Raw genomic sequence first — 19,791 nt, forward strand, 5'->3', positions numbered from 1 at the left:
CCCTGCACCTCTTCAGATGGGAAAGAAATGCTTACTATGAGTCAATTAAAAGTTATTTATTTTCTAAATGTATAAAAACACATACAAAACAGGAACTCATTCTTGGATGGAAGAAAGAGAAAATACTTTAACCATGGGCAAGGTCACTGTGGAAAAAGTACTCCTCCTAAACCATTAGCAATTTTAATCACCTCCCCTGCTCCAGATTCTTTAGAAGTTACTATGTCTAAATTACACACGGGCAAAGAGTAAGCTTTATTAAACCAGACTCATAAAAGTAAGAATTGTACTTTTCCAGGTTTACAAAATATAATTCCAAGGTTCTGAAGAAAATAATCTTATGTCAGTCCCAGGGAACTTTTCTTCCCAAGAGTTGATTGGTTACTTTCTGCGGAAGAAAAGAAAGATAGGAAAGAAGTTAGGTGTTCTTGTCATCAGAGGCAGACGCCACTCCTCCCACCAAGCCAGGAGTCTGCTTCTACCTTGTTTGTTTTACTCAGCTACAGAAACTATGCTAATTATACAAAAAATATACCCTGGAAGGTTTAAGAAAGATGATCTATAATAAATATCTATTATTTCTATGCAGATGCAGATAATTTCTAATCCTTACATACTAATCAATCCATCAGTTCACAGACACATAAGCACAGTGAGAGGCCTTTGGCCTTGCAGTAGTGACATGCCAGAGAGGTTGGGCAATGCTAGGCTCCCCCGGCCCCACCTGAGGCAGCTGGCCTAGGTTCTTGGTATGCTTCAGAAAGCTTCCCCATCCCACATCAGTCTGGCACGAACTGGTCTTTTGATTTCTGAATTTCAGAGTACTCTGAGGTGTAGTGAGGAAGCAAGAACAAGAAAGGATGTGATCCTTCAGGCACAGTAGCCATTCTCGTTTCTCAGGGAATGAACTGGCAGTCAGACTCCTGTTGCATGAGGTTCTGAGACCTGTGGCACCACTGACTTCACTGGGGCTACAGGCAGGAAGTAGTGGCAGTTTGGAGGACTCTGACCCCATAAGTGGACAACTCTTATGCCACACTTACCCATTTTCCAGTTTATCTGAACAGTTCTAGAGGTATCTGACTTACTCATGAAAGGCACTATGGAATGTAAACCTGACAATTTTGATTTTTTGACATTTCCATCAAGATACAGGAATTGAGGCTCGGCGCCTATAGCTCAACCGGCTAAGGCGCCAGCCACGTACACCTAAGCTGGCGGGTTCGAATCCCCAGCCCGGACCCGCCAAACAACGATGATGGCTGCAACCAAAAAATAGCCGGGCGTTGTGGCGGGCGCCTGTGGTCCCAGCTACTTGGGAGGCGGAGGCAGGAGACTCGCTTGAGCCCAGGAGTTGGAGGTTGCTGTGAGCTGTAATGCCATGGCACTCTGCCCAGGGGGACAGCTTGAGGCTCTGTCTCAAAAAAAAAAAAAAGATACAGGAATTGAAATTTGGTTTCATTCCAAATGCATTCCTGGAAAATGCCTTCCACAGTTAAGGCTGAGGAGCTACATCTGATTTGAAATCTAAACACAGTGTCATATCTTTCAAATTTCAGCACTAGTACAGTGCATTTAAGTTTAAGTTCACCCTCAACATAGTTACTTCTGAGAGAACGCTCAAACACAGTGGCGTGTTTCTCTTTATTTTCTCTCCTGATAAAACTGATCCACCTTGCTCTAGACAGAGGACTGACTAACCTTTTTATACAGCTGGGCTCGTAGTCGGTATGACTTATATTCTGATCTCCTCTTCTCTTCTTCTCTCTTTTTCTTTACTTCTGGAAGCTGCTCATAAATCCTTAGAAATGGCACCAGTGGGAAGACAGAGAGAGTGAGGGGTGGTTATCAGGGTGCAGTGGTACATGACCTCCTTCCCCATCCCCGCCCAAGATCTCCTGCTCTCCAGGCATTCGTCCCTCCAGACAGACCCTTAGACACTTGGACATAGAAAACACCCTGGCCTAGGCTCATAATCTGGAAGGTGAGACAGATAAATAAAAACATAAAATCCTGGTAATAGTGGTTACTTCTGGGAAAGGAGTAGGATAATGGGGCAGAAGCAAACTTCTGCTTTGTATCCTACATGCAAACATGTATTGTTTCAATATAAAATAACAAAACACAAAACTGTATTTTTAGACACAAGAAAAATTACAGGAAATAAAACTACTAAAATGGTTAAATACACAAAATGCTACAGAGTTACAGAAGATGAAAAAACATTCTGATGGATGGAGATCAGGAAAAGCTTGAGAGAGGAGATATCAGCTGCGTATTAACATTAGTTAGGAGCAGAAAGGGAATAGGAAGAAGTGGAAAGGGAAAATGAGTGTTGGTTAAAATGGAATCAAGGCTTCATAGAGAGGTGTGTCGGGGAACGGGACAGAAGGAAGTAGGGTGAGGATGAGATGGGCTGTAGAGAATCTTGTAGCCATGAGAAAACCTCAGGCTCTACCAAGGGCAACAAAGTGAGACTCTGTCTCAAAAAAAAAAAAAAAGTACTATTTTAAAATATACTTAAAAATAACAATAACAAGTCTATTATATTCTAACAAGAGTAACCTACTTTTCAAGTGAAAAATAAAGATGTTTTCCAAAACAAAAACATTTTAGTGAGAAGAGTGGCACTGTCGTATGGTTTTTTTTTTTTTTTTTTGCAGTCTTCAAGTCTGATTTAATAATAGTCAGGTAGCCTCTTATACCTGCTTTTGTATTAAGTTTGTTGTCAGATATTGCTTTGATTAAAGCATACATTAAAAAATCTGGCCAGGTGCAGTAGCTCATTCTTGTAATCCTAGTACTCTGGGAGGACAAGGCAGGTGGATGGATTATTTGAGCTCAGGGGTTCGAGACCAGCATAAGCAAAAGCAAGATCCCATCTCTACTAAAAAAAGGAAAACTGAGGCAAGAGGATCACTTAAGCCCCAAAATTTGAGGTTGCTGTGAGCTATGACACTCTACCCAGGGCGACAGAGTGAGAATGTCTCAAAAAAAAAAAAAAAAAGAAAGAAATCTGGCTGACACATGTATGTGGCTAGAAAGAGTACTTTTATACTGTTTTCAGATGAGCACTGATCTTCTTTGACAATACAACGAAACTTGACAAATGGCAGTTTCCTTTCACAGGTGTGATTGTAGCTCACTTTGGCACTGAACTCCTGAGCTCAAGCGATCCTCTCACCTAGGCCTCCAAGTAGCAAGGACTGCAGATGCACACCACCATGACCAGCTTTAGTGAACTTTTTATACTGGTTTTTTTTTTTTGAGACAGAGCCTCAAGCTGTCATCTTGGGTAGAGTGCCATGGCATCACAGCTCACAGCAACCTCAGACTCTTGGGCTTAAGTGATTCTCTTGCCTCAGCCTCCCAAGTAGCTGGGACTACTGGTGCCCACCACAATACCCAGCTATTTTGTTTTTGTTGCAGCTGTCGTTGTTGTTTAGTTGTCCTGGGCAGGGCTCAAACCCACCAGCCTCGGTGAATGTGGCTGGCGCTGTAACCTCTGTGTTACAGGCGCTGAGCCACTTTTTTTTTTGAGATAGAGTTTCAAGCTGTCTCCCTGGGTAGAGTGCTGTGGTCTCATAGCTCACAGCAACCTCCAACTTTTGGGCTCAAGCGATTCTCTTTTTTTTTTTTTGAGACAGAGCCTCAAGCTGTCACCCTGGGTGGAGTGCCGTGGCTTCACAGCTCACAGCAAACTCCAACTCCTGGGCTCAAGAGAGTCTCCTGTCTCAGCCTCTCAAGTAGCTGGGACCACAGGCGCCCGCCACAATGCCCGGCTATTTTTTGGTTGCAGCCGTCGTTGTTTGGCAGGCTTGGGCTAGATTCAAACCCACCACCTTATGTGTATGTGGCTGGCACCCTAGCCACCTGAGCCACAGGCGCTGAGCCAACTTTTTATACTGTTACATAAAAATCCAACAGTCTATCTTGACTTTGTGTGGATCTTTTATCCATGCCTGATTTTGTGATATCATTCAACAATCATTTGGAAAATCCTTTTCCAGAAAGTTATGCAGATATTCTGAATGTTAACAAATTTACTTGTATCACATTTAAATCATCACATTTGTTAAGCTCACTGCTGATCTTGTCAGAAAAGTCCAAGTGCTGAGAAGTTGCAAAGCTCATGCTGGTGAATACAGTTTTCTAGAACTCTATGGTTTGCTTGAAAGCTCAAATTTTCTCTTTAGCAACAAATACCATCAACTTCTTTCCCTGAAGTGACAGACTCACTTCTCCATTTTTATGAAAATGCCTGCCATTTACATCTTTTGTATTAACCTGGATTGAGTTGGAACACATTTGTCTTAGTAAAGTATCACAAGAATGGAAAAGTAAGAATACAATGTACTCAATTCTAATACGAAGCTAGTAGATGATCTAATCCATACCCGCATAAAAGAAAAACTCAAATCAATTCAAGGTGGGGGGCAGGGGAAGGACAAAGAGGGGAGAAGGAAGAAGAATGGGGGTGACAGTGTATGGCACACCTCTTGGGGGTGGGACACAATTATGAGACTTTACCTAACAAATGCAATCAGTGTAATCTAATTCTTTGTACCCTCAATGAGCCCCAAACAATTAAAAAAAAAAAAAGAAAAGAAAAGAAAAAGAAAAGAAAATGCCTGCTACGTTGGAATGTTGGAATAATTGGTTTATCAGTCAGTTATTTTTTAAAATAAAATTGCATTCCATGAAAAAGGAAGCTAGTTCAGCTCACTATGCAAACCATGCCATTAAGTGCTTTTCCACGCAATAGTCATCACATTTTGGCATGCAGCTAAGTACTGTGTGCATGTACATGTCTGTCTATGCTGCTCCCACAGTGTTGCCACTGTTGCTAAGCTACTCCTGGTGGGTAGCTGTGAAGGGTACAATGCCTGTTAGGCTCATACTGTGTGGTGTCACTGCCGTGGGTAGTGCTCAGGCACTGGTGGTTTTACTCCTCCCCCTGCTGCTTTTGCATCATCAGTGTAAATCTCAACACAGTGAAAGAGGCACATAATGTCTTAGTATTATTTTAAAATTAGTTTTGCCCTTGCAAATCCCCTGGAAGGGTCTCAGCAACTTCCAGGGTGTCCACAGACCACTCTCTGAGAACCACTGGATTAAAGCATCCTTTTGAATTACCTATGAAGGTTTACCAAATGGAGAATAAAAACAAGATTTCAAGAGGAATGCTTAAATTACATAAGATAAACTGTTTTTATCTTCATTATTTCAGAAGTATTACAACTATTCAACTACAGTTGTTACAACTATACAACTGCTCTTATTAAATAAAGCAAGCCTCCAAAGAACACCTAACAAAGTAAAATTTAACTTAGATACTCCATAGCATTCTCATAATCAACATATGTATATCTTTTGTTTTGTTTTGTTTTAGACAGAGTCTCACTTTGTCACCCTCAATAGAACACTATAGCGTCACAGCTCACAGCAACCTCAAACTTTTGTGCTCAAGTGATCCTCTTGCCTCAGCCTCCTGAGTAGCTGGGACTATAAGCACTTGCTACAACAGCCAGCTATTTTTAGATACAGAGTCCCACTGTAGCTCAGGCTGGAATATATGCATTTCTTAAATTAATTAATTAATGAGTAGCTAATGCTTACAATGGCACAAAATTCAAAAGGTATTTAAAGGTTAAAAAATCTCCTACCTCTGTACCCAGCCACTCAGTTCTTTTTTCCCAAGGGCAACCACTATTATCAATTTTTTGTCTTCCAGAATTATTCTACATAAAAGTATATACATCTATATAAGCACAAATACAGGGTTGCCCATAATGTTCTTGGGCAATTTTAAATTGCACACTATTTTAAATAGCACATGAACTTCATGGCCGCCCTGGACTTCTTTATGAAGACCACAAATGAAGTATACACATACTTCATTTTTCAAGTTTAACTTTATCTATCTTAGAGAATATTCCATTATTTATCACTCCATAGGATAAATTCATATGATAAAAGGTCCATAAGATAAAGGGTATGGCCTCAAATAAATATTTAATTTTATTTGAAAATATTCCTTATTTATATTTAGTTTTCTGAGAAAGAAGAACCTAACTAAAGCATGCAAATTGTTAAGGATTCTTTTTATCTTTTGTACATGAGTCATTTATACCATAATGTTTTGGGGTTTTTGCCTTTTTTAGTGTCACAAATGAGAAACTACTTTCATAACTTTCTCATAAGGTTTAAAGTTGAGCATGATGCCTATATTCTAGGGGGCAAGCCAGAGCTCCTTACCGCTTGGTGGCCTAATTTATACTTTCATAATTACTCTTATTTTTTGGCCTTACCGTTTAGATCTCTGAATCATTTCCTTCTTTCCTATAGGCCTGTACTTCTGGGTAGCCAGGAAGACTAAGGAAGAGAAGAAGAGGTTTTCAGTGAATAGTAACTTAATAAAGAAGGATGTGATACCCAAGGGTTGTGAGAGGGAGCTGCTAGGACTTTGTCCCCCTACCTTGAACTGGCAGTACTGGACGGTGAGCAATGATCAAGGTCAAGACTAGGGTTAGATTAGGGTGCCTAAGACAGCAACCTAATACCTCTCCAGACATCACTCTCTGTAGCACAGACAGTTTGAATTGAAAAACTTACAAGTTTATGGGTAAGGTTATGATGAAATCATTAAGTAGGAATTTATAATTTTCACAGCTTTCATACATTATTTATTGAGGTCTTATATTTAGCATAATTGTCAAGAACAAAGACTCTGGAACCAGCTGAGCTGTGTTCAAATCTTAGCTAGCTGTTTTACTTATTAGGTGTGTAATCTTGGCCAAGGTACTTAATCTCTATTTGCTTCAGTTTTCTCACTATAAAATAGGGATATTAACAGCACCTACCTAAGAGAGATGTTATAAACATTAACTGAGAATAGTGTTTAGGCAAGAAGCAAAGGCTATATAAGTGCTTTTATTTTTTTTTTTTTTGTGACAGAGTCTCACTCTGTTGCCCTTGGTAGAGTGCTGTGGCATCACAGCGCACAGTAAGCTCAAACTTTTAGGCCCAAGCAAATCTCTTGTCTCAGCCTCTCAAGTAGCTGGGACTATGGCACCTGCCACAACGTCTGACATGTTTTTTTTTTTTGAGACAGAGTCTCACTATGTTGCCCTCAGTAGAGTGCCGTGGTGTTACAGCTCACAACAACCTTAAACTCTTGGGCTTAAGTGATTCTCTTGCCTCAGCCTCCCAAGTAGCTGGGACTACCGGTGCTCGCCACAAGGCCCGGCTAAACACCAGACTGTTTTAGAGACAAAGTCTTGCTCTGGCTCAGGCTAGTCTCAAACCTGTGAGCTTAGGCAATCCGCCCACCTCAGCCTCTCAGAGTGCTAGGATTACAGGTATGAGCCACCGCGCCCAGCCTCTTAAGTGCTTTTTATTATTATTACTATTCTGTGAAGTGGGCAAGCCTGGAATTGGCCCCATCTTTAATGAAAAAAATTATAGTTTGGGAATTAACTTGCTTATGGACACAGAGCTGGTTTAAGAAAAAGCCGTTCTCAGGCCAGGTGTGATGGCTCACGGTTGTGATCCTAGCACTCTGGGAGGCTGAGGTGGGTGGCTTACTGGGGCTCACAGGTTCAAGACAAGCCTGAGCCAGAGCAAGACCTTGTCTCTAAAAATAGCCGGGCATTGTAGCTGGCACTTGTAGTCCCAGCTACTGGGGAGGTTGAGGCATTGAGGCATAAAAATCACTTGAGCCCAAAACTTTGAGGTTGCTATGAGCTATGACGCCATGGCAGTCTACCAAGGGTAACAAAATGAGATTCTGCATCCAAAAAAAAAAAAAAAAAAGGCTCTTTTCATTGTACACCCTTGTTCTCATTCCATTGCCCAGGCTGGAGTGCAGTGGTGTGATCATAGCTCACAACCTTGAACTCCTAGGCTTAAGAATTGCCTCCACCTATGCCTCCCCAGTAGCTAGGACTACAAATGCATACTCCACAACTGGCTAATTTATTTTTAGATAGGGTCTTGCTCTATTGCCTGGGCTAGAGTGCAGTGGCGTCATCATAGTTCACAGAAACCTCAAACTACTGTGCTCAAGTGATTCTCCTGCCTCAGCCTCTCAAGTGGCTGGGACTATAGGCAAGCTCCATCACACCTAGCTGATTTTTCTGTTTGTTATAGAGACAGTCTTGCTCTTGCTCAGACTGGTCTTAAACCCCTGGCCAAGAAATCTTCCTGCTTCACCTCCCAAAGTGCTAGGGTTACAGGTGTGAACCACTGCACCTTGCCTGATTTTTAAATTTTTTTGTAGAAATGGAATTTTGATATGTTGCCCAGGCTGGTCTTGAACTCCTGGCCTCAAGAAATCTTCCTGCCTCAGTCTCCCAAAATGCTGGAGTTATAAGTGTGAGCCACTATGCGTGGATCCTGGACACTCTTCTCTTTAAAATACAGTGACAGGGCCAGAGTGAACTTGTATCATAAAAAGTGCTGAGAGAAAATTTAGGCAGGTTCTGCTAGGGAAGGAGGACTTGCATCTTAGCAAGCAAAAAGCCACTTTCTGTCCAGGTAACTGGCTTGGCATTTAGCAGTGATCCACAGAAAAGTGGCAGACTGTGCCTTCTGTTACACTGATAGGAAAGTGGACAAGCAGGTGTACTTCTCTTGGGTAGCAGATGGGTAGGATTCCGGCTACTCTGCCATTCAGTGTTGAACAGCGCCTCCCGCTCACTCTGGAATATGTTCTGCAGCTTCCTCTCCTGGACTATTAACCTCAGGCGCTTTATGCGTTCTCCAGAGCGTGAGATGAAGTCAGGTCTATGAAGCTGAAGTGATTCCTGAGGAGAAAAAAATCCAACCCAGACTTCACATTAATGCTGTAGTCCACTTGTCAAGTGCCTAGAAAAATAATCCTTGCTCAATGCATTTGGAAAGCCTGTTAACACTCAGAAAATATTCAGAGTTGAAGAATACTCTGATACCTCTCTGAGGGGAAAAGCTCCAACAGGGAAATAAAAGGAATCAGAAAAATACCTTTGGAGTAAGCCAAGAACTAAGACTGTGGCAATCACAATTATCCCAAACATCAATGGGATAGAGCTCTGCCCATTGTACTATTTTAAATTTCCTTTCAAACAAATACTTCTGGAGATAACATTTCCTTTATCCTCCAAGAGACATATAAGAAGAGACTAGGTGCCTTTTAATTCCTATGTTAAGCAGGAACAGCAGTTAAATAAATAGAGGAATATATATGAGGCTGACACGAACCTCAGGCATCCGAGCACTATACATGCAGATATCTACAATGAACAGTACTAAAAACTGCCCCCCTTCTATTGCCTTGTCCTCAGATTCTGAGAGTCATGCACTATTTAGAATGGTTAAGAGTAAGGCAATCTTTGATTGAAAGCTGATGAACTGTGGAGGTTACAGGAATAAACCTCAGCATGCCAAGTCATAGATGCAACTTCTTTGTGTCTTGACCTTCTTCTCCCTAAACAGAGGGCTAAAGTAATTCAATGTCACCGCACCTGCAGGGTTGCTCTCACAAGTGATTTCAGTGCATCTCTGCCATCTCCTCTGACTGGGTCTGCCAGTGAGCCCCCACCATCCATGTGTTGTCCCTGCCAGTTCTGTTCCCGCAGTGGCTCCCTCCAGGGTTTGGTTTTGGTTACTGGTTCAAACCAGGAGATACTAGGGCCATAAATCTTGGGCAGATTTTCCTTCTTAGATTCAGACTTCACATTTTCCACAGGAACAAACCATGAAACCCCTGTAGGAAATATTTTTAAGAAGGAAAAAAAGATTTTTCTTATTTTATAGCCCACCCAGCTCCCATCAAAGACATGCACATAATATAGACTTTCAGGGGACTCAGTTGCCAGAGGCCACCAAGGTACCCCTGAGTCTGACTTAACTGCAGGTATGATTCTGTAAAAGTAGTGCTAGATACTCTATAACCTTGCTAAGGAATCCTTGGCAAGGTTATAGAGCAGGTACCCTCAAACTACAGCCTGTGGGCCACATGCAGCCCACCTAGGACATTTAGCCTGCTGGGTGTTTTGCCGCTGCTGCCTGTCCTGCTTAGCAGCTGACTCGTCCCAGGGCCTGCAGTCTGACCCTCCAACGGTCAAAGGGACAGTGAACTGGCCCCCTGTTTAAAAAGTCCGAGGACCCCTGTATATAGAGTATCTAGCACCAAAGCCAGGTGGACTCAACACAGTCATTTAGAAACAAAGAATCTTAACCTTGCAAGGGAACTGAAATTCACTCATTTTTCTGCTACAAAATCTATACTTAGAAACTGACCTTCACAGAAAGTCTGCTTGTTCTTCTTTAAGTTTTTGTCCTCAGGATAATTGGTAAGGGGAACTTTCTCTTCATTTTTTTCTTCTAGCCAAGAAGTCACATCACTGTTCTCTTCTAATCTAGCCTCACTAGGACTTGGAGTTGGGAAAGTCATCCCAACATCTCGAGTGTGGTTTGTGGCACCATTCACAATCTCCAAGTTACCTGAAAGGAAAGATCATCGATATCTCTGGGAATAGCCTTGAGGCTAAGTTAAGGGGTCTGTTCAAGTCAGCAAGTGAACAGTTTTTAGTGCTTCAGAAACATACTGCCTTTATTTAGGGTGAAGGATGGAAGAAAGAAAGAGGAAGAAAAGAAAGAGGGAGAAAAGGATAGGGAGAAAGAAAAGAGAGTTTTAGTATCTAAGCCACCTTAAGTATTAGAGGGAAATAAGAACTAATATGGGTTCAAAGGATAAAGATTTTGGTTCTGATCCCAAGTGAGAAAGAAAATAAAACTTATTGTCCTATTGGCAGTCACCCAGGTATGGAAGAGATTGACAGAAGACAAGACTTGAAAGAGAAAAAAAATCAAAAGGACAATTTATTTTTGTTTTATAAAATCAAAAGGTATAGAAAAGTATCAACTGAAAAGTCTCCTTCCTACTGTTCTCTGTTCACAACCCTGAGACTCCCAATAAGTTTTTGGATTTAATATAAAAGTATACGTTTATTTTCTATTACAGAAAGGGAAGAGATTGTGGGGGAAGAAATGAGAGCAGAGAGCAGGGAGTGAAAGAAGGGCATATGGGGGTGGAGGGTGCAGAGAAAAGGAACAAGAGAATGGCCTACTCCAAGGTTTTTTTTGCACATTCAAACATTTCTCATCTTTTATTTTTAAAAGAATAAACCAGCAGTATGCCACACACTACTCTGCACCTTGATTTTTTTATGCATTATGTATCTTGGAGTTCCTTCCCTATAAGTACAGAGAGCTTCCTCATTTTATTTAGGATTTCACTGTATGCTGGAAATAACTGAATCAAGCATTCAGCTATTGATGGATATCTAAGTTGACTTTAATTTTCTGCTATCACAAACAATACTGCAATGGTTAAGTTGGTACTTTCGCCACCTTGCACATATGGAACTATATCTATAAGCTAAAATGCACATGCAAAAATGCTGGGCAAGAGTAATTTGGATAGTTACTGTCAAACTGCCTTTCACAGTATACCAACTTCAACACCTAAATATATTGAGGGCACCCATTTCCCCACACTCTTGCCCACCAACTTGCTATCAAACTTGAGTTTTGCCAATCTGATAGGTGAAAAATAGTTGGATACAGTTTTAATCTTAATTTCCTTTAATATGAGTGAGGTTAAGTATCTCACGAGTTTAAGAGCCACTTTTATTTCAATGGAAAAGTTTAACTTCAAAAAATTTACCTGCTTGTACACCCTTGTTTAACATATGTACATTTCGCTTATTGCAAAGAGTAGAGTTTGAGCTCAAGAAGGTACCGGGGGAAGATGAAACAGAGTCAGAAGAAATCATATGGTCCGGCACCTGGAAAAATAAAAGAGATCTTGTTATGGTTAGCTGCAACCATAGGCACAGCTAACCCACAGAAGTAAGCCTACAGGTCCCCAGGAGCCCCTTCTTATCTAATTCAAATTGCTAAAATGCAGTTGAAGAAGCCTAAAACGATGTGATCACACCGCCATGAATCACTGAGAAGAATACTGTTGCTGTTGAATAGGTCCTGAGCTACTGCAAGATTATAAGACAGAGAGAGGTTGGGCATATTCTCAGGGCTTGGAATAATTCTTAAGAGGATGGTAACCAAACATTCTAATCTTCTATATATCTTCTGCATATAATTTTGATGTAATTTTGCAGTATGAAATACTATTATATAAAACAGCATTCCTTAAACTTGCTCGTCATAAAGATAGCCTGGGAAAGGGTTAATATGAAATAATGAATTGGAATCTCTAGGGGAGGGGTATGGGTATCTATATTTTAAATAAATGCCAGGCAATTTTCTATTTAATCAAATTTGATCAAGGTGAATTAAAGTCCAAGTAAGGAGAGGTAACTGAAAGTGCTTCCTTGAACAAAATAAATTATATCTCAGGGCCTCAGGTAACTTCCAACAGAATCCTAGAGAGGAGGAGCTATCCTAGACATTTGATGACAGGAAATGTATTGATTTTCAGAAAGGTAAGCATTGCAAACGGGTGGGTTGACCAATTTAGGATGAATCACTAATCTGATAATTTGCAAGGAACTGGAGATCAATGGAAGGCTTAGCCAACTTCAGCTAGGGCTCAAGAAAACAGGCAAAACAAGCCCTGCCAGGTTACCCTTGTTTTTCCTAGTAGATACAGTTGCTTGATTGGCAGATCAAAAGAATGTATAGGAGAGTACACCTGCATTAGAACAAAATAACAAAACATTTCATGGCATCTTTGAGGGCAATGTGACATTATATGGTTTGGATAATACACATTGGTAGAGCCATAACTGTTGAACCAACCTTACCCAAATATTATTTTAACACAGACAGGGGCCTTTACTGAGTAGTACTTTTTGCCTCTGATATCAGATATTTACTAAGCACCTACTGTGTGCCAGTCACTGGGTCTGGCTCTGGCTATTTCTTTTTTTTTTTTTTTTATTGAATGGTAACTATGTACATGGCTCTGACTATTTCTTAACATATTATATATCATTTTCTTGGAGACATGGAAAGAAGGAGAATTTCCATACAATGTGCATCTTGTAGTATCTGAATGGCTATCAGGATCCCAAATGATAACAGAAATGATGGGCTCAATCAAACATGAAGATGTTCAGCGTGCATAATTATAAAGTCCTGCACAATAGATAGGAGGAATGGCAGCAACTTTGATGCAACAGTAAAAGCTCTGTATTTGGAGCCTTTTACTAGCTATCTCTATTTGAGCAAGCCACAACTTCTATGTGCCAGTTTTTCCACTTAGATTTTCAAAATCTGCATTTCTGAAATTACAGAAGCATTAGAGAAAGAACCAGTGATTTAGATGCTAAACCATAAAAAACTAATATAAAACTATGAAACTACTATGATGGTTAAAAAAAACTCCAAAAGACACTAAAGAAGACATGACCAATGGACAATACATGGTACCCTTTCTGTAGGTGCACAAAAGAGGGAGAAAGCACTTTAGGTACTGAAGTAGATGAACTTTCTTTTTTCTTTTTATTTTTTTTTAGTAGATGAACTTTCAACAAAGACATTAGAGTATAAAAAGCAAAGTATGCTGCTATTTTTGTGAAAAAGAGTAGAAAACATATGTAAGTGTTTGCTTTTTTATTTATAAAATAGCTCTGAAAGAAAAGAATCCCGATTGGAAGGGAAGAAGTAAAACTGGTTATATTTACAAATGACAAAATCTTGTCTGTAGAAAATACATATACTAAGGAATCCACAAAGAAGTACCAGAACTAATAGACAAATTTACCCAGGTTGTGGAATATAGGATCAATAACATAAAAAAATCAATTGTATTTTTTTATTTAACAATGAGCAACCTGAAAATTAAATTAAGAAAACAATTCTATTCATAGTAGCTTCAAAAAGAAAAACATTTAGGAATAAAATTAACAATAGAAGTATCATAGTTGCACACTAAATACTAAAAAAACATTGCTGAGAGAAATTAAAGATCTAAATAAATGGTGAGATACTTCACATATTTGGGCTGGAAGATCAAAGTTGTTCAGATGGTAATTCTCCCCAAATTAATCTATAGAATCTCTATCAACAGCTACACAATCTCTATCAAAATCTCAGCAAGCTTTTTAAAGATATCTACAAGCTAACCTAAAATTTATATGAAAATGAAAAGGCCTACAAGAGCCAAAAATTGGAAAGAAGAAAGAAAAGAACAAAGATGGAGGACTTACAATTCCCAGTATCAAAACTTACAAAGCTAGAGTAATCAAGAGATTATGGTATTGGCATAAGAATAGACACAGGCATATCAATTAATACAATAGAAGTTATGGAGTCCAGAAATAAACTCTTACATTTATGATCAATCAATTTTCAACAAAGGTGCCAGGCAACTCAATGGAAGAAAGGACAGTCTTTTAAACAAATGACGCTGGGACAATTGGATATTCATATGCAAAAAGATGAATCTAGACACTAAATCATATACAAAAATAGACTCAAAATGGACCTTACATCTAATATAAGAACTAAAATTGTAAAACTTTTGAAGGAAAACATAGTAGAAAATCTTTGTGACTTTGGTGAGGCAAAGAGTTCTTAAATAGAACACCAAAGCATGATTCATGATAGAAAAACATTTTAAACTGGGCTTCATCTTACTATATTAAAACTATTTGCACTTTAGAAGACAGTTTTAAATGAAAAAGTCAAACCACAGAATGGGAGAAATTATTTGTAAATCATACATTTATCTGATAAAGGACTTTTAACCAGAATAAAGAATTCTTAAATCTCAGTAAGAAGACAAATAGCCTAATTTGAAAATGGTTAAAGGATGTGAATAGACATATAGGAGAGTGACCAATAAATACTTGAAAAAAATGTTCATCATCATCAGTCATTGGGAAATTCAAATTAAAAATCACAATGAGATTGTTATGAAACTATGTGAGCAAGGAAGCCACTTACCAAAGGTGACAAAGTGAGACTCTGTCTATAAATAAATAGATGAATAAATACATAAGACAATGACACACCACTTCATACACACTAACTAGGATGGTTATAACCAAAAGGATGGAAAATAGCCAGTATTAACCAGGAGATGGAGAAACTTAAACCAGTTAGGAATGTAATGATGCAGCCTCTTGAGAAAATGTTTTGGCAATACCTTAAAAAGTTAAACATAAACTTACCATATGATTCAGCAATTCCATTCCCCACCCCCACCAAATGAAAATGTACTCCCACACAAAAACTTGTGCAAATGTTAATAGTAGCATTAATATTATCCAAAAAAGGAAATAATCAAAATGTCTATAAACTGATAAAATGTGGTAGATCCACTCAGTGAAATACTATTTAGCAACAAAAAGAAACTATTGATACTTAGTACAAGATGGATGAAGCTTGAAATCATTATGTCAAACAAATGATCCAAAAGACTACATGTTATACAATGCATTTACATTAAATCCACAGAAAAGGAAGACAGCTAAGTGGTTGCCTGGGGCTGGAATGTGGATTGACTCAAACAGTACTTAGGGACCTTTTTGTGGAGACAAAAATGTTCTAAAAGTGGACTGTGGTAATGAGTGCAGAACTCTCTAAATTTACTAAAAATAACTGTATACTTGGAATACATGAATTTTTTGGTAAACAAATCATAGTCAATAAAGCTGTTCTATAAAAAAAAAATCTCTGTAGAGATATGCAAGAAACTGGTAACAATGCCTCTGGGAAGGGCAGCTGGATGCCTGGGAACACTAGAAAGGGCACTTTTCACCAAATACTCTTTTACATACTTTGAATGTTGTACCATTATCAGTTTAAGAAATAAGAATAAACACGCATACATATACACACTTGTGGAGAAAGGTGTGACAATAAAGATAGGAGATCAACAGTAGTTAGGACAGGAATGTTTTAGTCACTGAAAGGAAGATGGTTAAGTTGGTTTTCCCAATGTGCTCTCCCCACCTGAATCACATGCTTAGCTCAAAGGGACATGTTAAATTATAGGTTATCAACAAACTTGGACACAGGAAAGCTACCAATTTCACAAGGAGAGTAGAAACCATGACCTGGGTGGAAGGGTTCAAAGATTGAGAAGGAAAGAAAACACTTTAGGGAATGAGAAGGGGGCCTGAGAGGGAGAAGATGAGATTTCTTTCCTGTGTTTTCAGAGTTCAAGGAACAGAGCCAAGATTTCCAGTGCAAGATTTTGGACCTTTCATAACTGGAGCCTTAGACAAGTGGAATGAGCCACCTGTAAGTAGTAAGAGGTGTAGCTGCTGAGGCAAAGGTTCCTTTGGTGCAGATTCAAAAACCTCCACATGGTTGGAATGAGCAGGACTGAATACCCAGAGCTCCTTCCTACGCTGAGATTCCATGAACTTCCTGCAGTTCCAAAGTATACAATCAGTCATAGTATGTACCACAGGGTGTGAAAAAAATATAATTACATTGGATTAAAGGAGAATGCTTTGTGTGTGCATTTCTGTTTTTAGTTCAAATTCTTTTTTAGTAATTCCTGCCTATAAAAAAGTAATCATTTAAAAATAATTTCCCTCTCAATAAAATACATTTATTCAGCCATACAGGATGGTAAAAATCAAAAAGACAGAAACAAGTGTTTATTAGAATGTGGAGAAATCAGAACCCTCATACATCAGAATGCGGAGAAATCAGAAACCTCATACATTAGAATGTGGAGAAATCAGAACCCTCATGCTGGCACCATAGTACAAGTGCTTTGGAAAACAGTCTGGCAGTTACTCAGTTAAATAGAGTTTTATGATTCGGTGATTCCACTCCTAGGTACATACACAAGACAAATGAAAATATATTCACACACAAAAACGTATTTATGAATGTTCAGAATGGCTTTCCTCATAATAGCCCCAAAATAGAAACCCAAATGATCATGAACTGATGAATGGATAAAATGTGGTATAGTCCTATACTAGAATATTATTTGGCCATTAAAGGGAATAAGCATACACTGTGACATAAATGAACCTTGAAGACATTAAGTGAAAGAAGTCAGTCACAAAAGACTACATATTGTTTGATTACATTTATATGAACCATCCAGAATAGAGAAAGGAATTAATTAGTGGGTGCCTGGGGCAGAGGTAGGAGGATGGGGAAATGAGGGCTGACCGTGAACTGTTAAAATGTACAGGATTTTTGTTAAAGGGTGTTGGAAATGTTCTAAAATTAGATTAGGGTGATAATCACACAATTCTATTATACTTAAACCCTATTAAACTGTACAGTTTACATAGGTGAATCTTACAGCATGTGAAATATCTCGAGAAATCTATAAACATATATATTCACATATCCACCCTGAAATGTATGGAGAATATGAAGTCTTATTTGGAGAAAATAGCTTATTATGCCCTATGGTTCTGCATCTCCTATGTTACTGTATCAATGATACAAAAACAACAGAAGGTAAACAATGATGTTGCTTTCACATAATAAAGAACAGAGAATCCTAACAATAATTTGGCACCTAGATGCTATATGATAGAGCACTATAAACACTAAAGCTAGAGCCAACTGCAAACTGTCACGATCACAAAATCATGGCATATAATGTTGACTTTCATCCACAGTTTCATAACATTAATCACAATGTATGGGCCTGCACTTGTGTCCAACAATTTGTATTGAGGGCCCATCACAGAATAGAACTTTTTTTCTTATTTACAGATGCTATTGGTGAACCACAACAGTCCACTGTCCTTAGTCCATGGGAGAGACCTGGGCATCTCTTCTAAGGATAATATCCCTCAGGGTGTGATTGTGGATTAGCCCACTCAGTTCTCTGCAGTGGAGCTTACATGTGAGGATTTAGTGACTTCGAGTTAATAAACATTATCAGCTATCATGGTTCAAGCTTTCTGTTGCATAGTCTGGGAAAAGACTATGTCCCCAGGAGTTATATTCTGGCTGCTTCTTTCTTTGTTTTTGAGTCAGTGTCTCACTCTGTTGCCAAGGCTAGAGTCCCATGGTATTCTTATAGCTCACAAACTCTCAAGCTTAAGCAGTCTTCTTGCCATGGCCTCCTGAGTTGCTGGGACTACAGGCAAGTTCAACTATACCTAGCCAATTTTTCTACTTTTAGTAGAGATGAGGTCTTGTTGCTCAGCCTGGTTTTGAACTTGTGAGCACAAGCAATCCTCCCCTCAGCCGCCTAGAGTGCTGGAATTACAGTTGTGAACCACTGCACCCACATAGCTTGTTTTTTCTCCTTCTTTTTTTTGCAGTTTTTGGCTGGGGCTGGGTTTGAACCCGCCACCTCCGGCATATGGGGCCAGCGCCCCACTCCTTTGAGCCACAGGTGCCACCCCAGATAGCTTGTTTGAATTTAAATTATTAAGAAAAAAAATGCAACTCTGATGCCTTATTTTACACTGGGGAAAGGAAGTAAATGCCACCATTTTAAAGATGTTTCAGGTTTCTTGTAGTACTTAATATAATTAAAATTTATAGGGCAGTGCCTGTGCCTCAGTGAGTAGGGCACCTGACCCATATACCGAGGGTGGCAGGTTCAAACCCAGCCCCGGCCAAACTGCAACAAAAAAATAGCCAGGCATTGTGGCGGATGCCTGTAGTCCCAGTTACTTGGGAGGCTGAGGCAAGAGAATCGCCTAAGCCCAAGAGCTGGAGGTTGCTGTGAGCTGTGATGCCATGGCACTCTACCGAGGGCAACAAAGTGAGACTGTCTCTAAAAATAAATAAATAAATAAGAGCAGGTACTTATAAACTGTGCAATTAAAAAAATTTATATTTATAATTCCCATATTTATTGATTAAAGGTATCAGACAGACCCAGAAATAAAAGGTTTTCAATTAAAAAATTACTTTCTAGGGGTAGCGCCTGTGGCTCAAAGGAGTAGGGCGCTGGCCCCATATGCCAGAGGTGGCAGGTTCAAACCCAGCCCCAGCCAAAAACTGCAAGAAAAAAATTACTTTCTAGGTGGGAAATGAGCTTAGGAAACAGGAAAAAGCCTGTATTTTTATATGACCTGACACAGCTTTTATGAATGTGGGACGATTGTTACTGCTGGCCTTTAACCAGCCAGGTGCCTGATGGGAGATGCTTTTCCGTTAGACTACTGGTTCTCAACCTTCCAATGCCATGGCACTGTAATACAGTTCCTGTGGGTTGCAACCCACAGGTTGAGAACAGCTGCTTTAGACTCTAAAGTTTAGAGGAATGGGTTTATGCTAATTCATTTATAACCACTAGAGTTTAGGACCAGAGATACTGACAAGACAGAGTAAAAATGAGAAAGTCATCTATCACACCAGAAGAGTCTTGTCAAAAGTTTTTAGAAATGTGCAGATCCACTGGCAATTGTAGTTTCAATAAGTTACCAGTAAACTAACCAGCAAGGGGGTGACACAATCTCAAAGTTATCTGTCAAAAAAAAAAAACACTTTAATATAAATTTAGTTCCTAGAGACAAAAGCTTGTAGAATTCTTGTTTTTATAGTGGTTAGTAAAACAAAAGCCAAAACAAAGAAACAAGCAAAAAACTTGCAGAAGCAGGAACTCAGGTTTTTCTATCGGGCTTGAAAAATTAATGGTCTGAATTCGAAGAAAACTAATATTCACCTTATAGAATCCCTGAAGGCGATGAAGTTGCTTCGCAAAACACAGAGGCTCTTCTTTATGAAATTGTAAAAGAGAATGTTTTAAAGCAATAACTGAGAAAATGACATGAAGGCTGTGTTGACCAGTTGATGGAAGTATTTCAGATTGCATGTGAAAACCCCACACTGTAC

At 39.3% G+C, this 19,791-nt stretch overlaps 1 protein-coding gene across 1 annotated transcript in view; it reads right to left on the minus strand.

Annotated features, from left to right (window-relative positions):
- Positions 1-242: 242 nt before the first annotated feature.
- Positions 243-19,791, minus strand: part of ALMS1 (ALMS1, centrosome and basal body associated protein) — a 204,561-nt gene continuing 185,012 nt past the window's right edge. Inside the window, exons 16-22 of the mRNA XM_023515281.1 lie at positions 11,711-11,831; positions 10,282-10,485; positions 9,504-9,745; positions 8,630-8,807; positions 6,312-6,375; positions 1,702-1,801; positions 243-388 (exon numbers count right to left, since the gene is read on the minus strand). Of these exons, the coding sequence (XP_023371049.1) occupies positions 344-388; positions 1,702-1,801; positions 6,312-6,375; positions 8,630-8,807; positions 9,504-9,745; positions 10,282-10,485; positions 11,711-11,831 (954 nt within the window). The 3' untranslated portion in view covers positions 243-343. The remainder of the gene's footprint in view (positions 389-1,701; positions 1,802-6,311; positions 6,376-8,629; positions 8,808-9,503; positions 9,746-10,281; positions 10,486-11,710; positions 11,832-19,791) is intronic.

This window comes from Otolemur garnettii, unplaced genomic scaffold (assembly GCF_000181295.1).
Source record: "Otolemur garnettii isolate 467f Iridium unplaced genomic scaffold, OtoGar3 scaffold00068, whole genome shotgun sequence".
In the NCBI taxonomy this organism is placed as follows: Eukaryota; Metazoa; Chordata; class Mammalia; order Primates; family Galagidae; genus Otolemur; species Otolemur garnettii.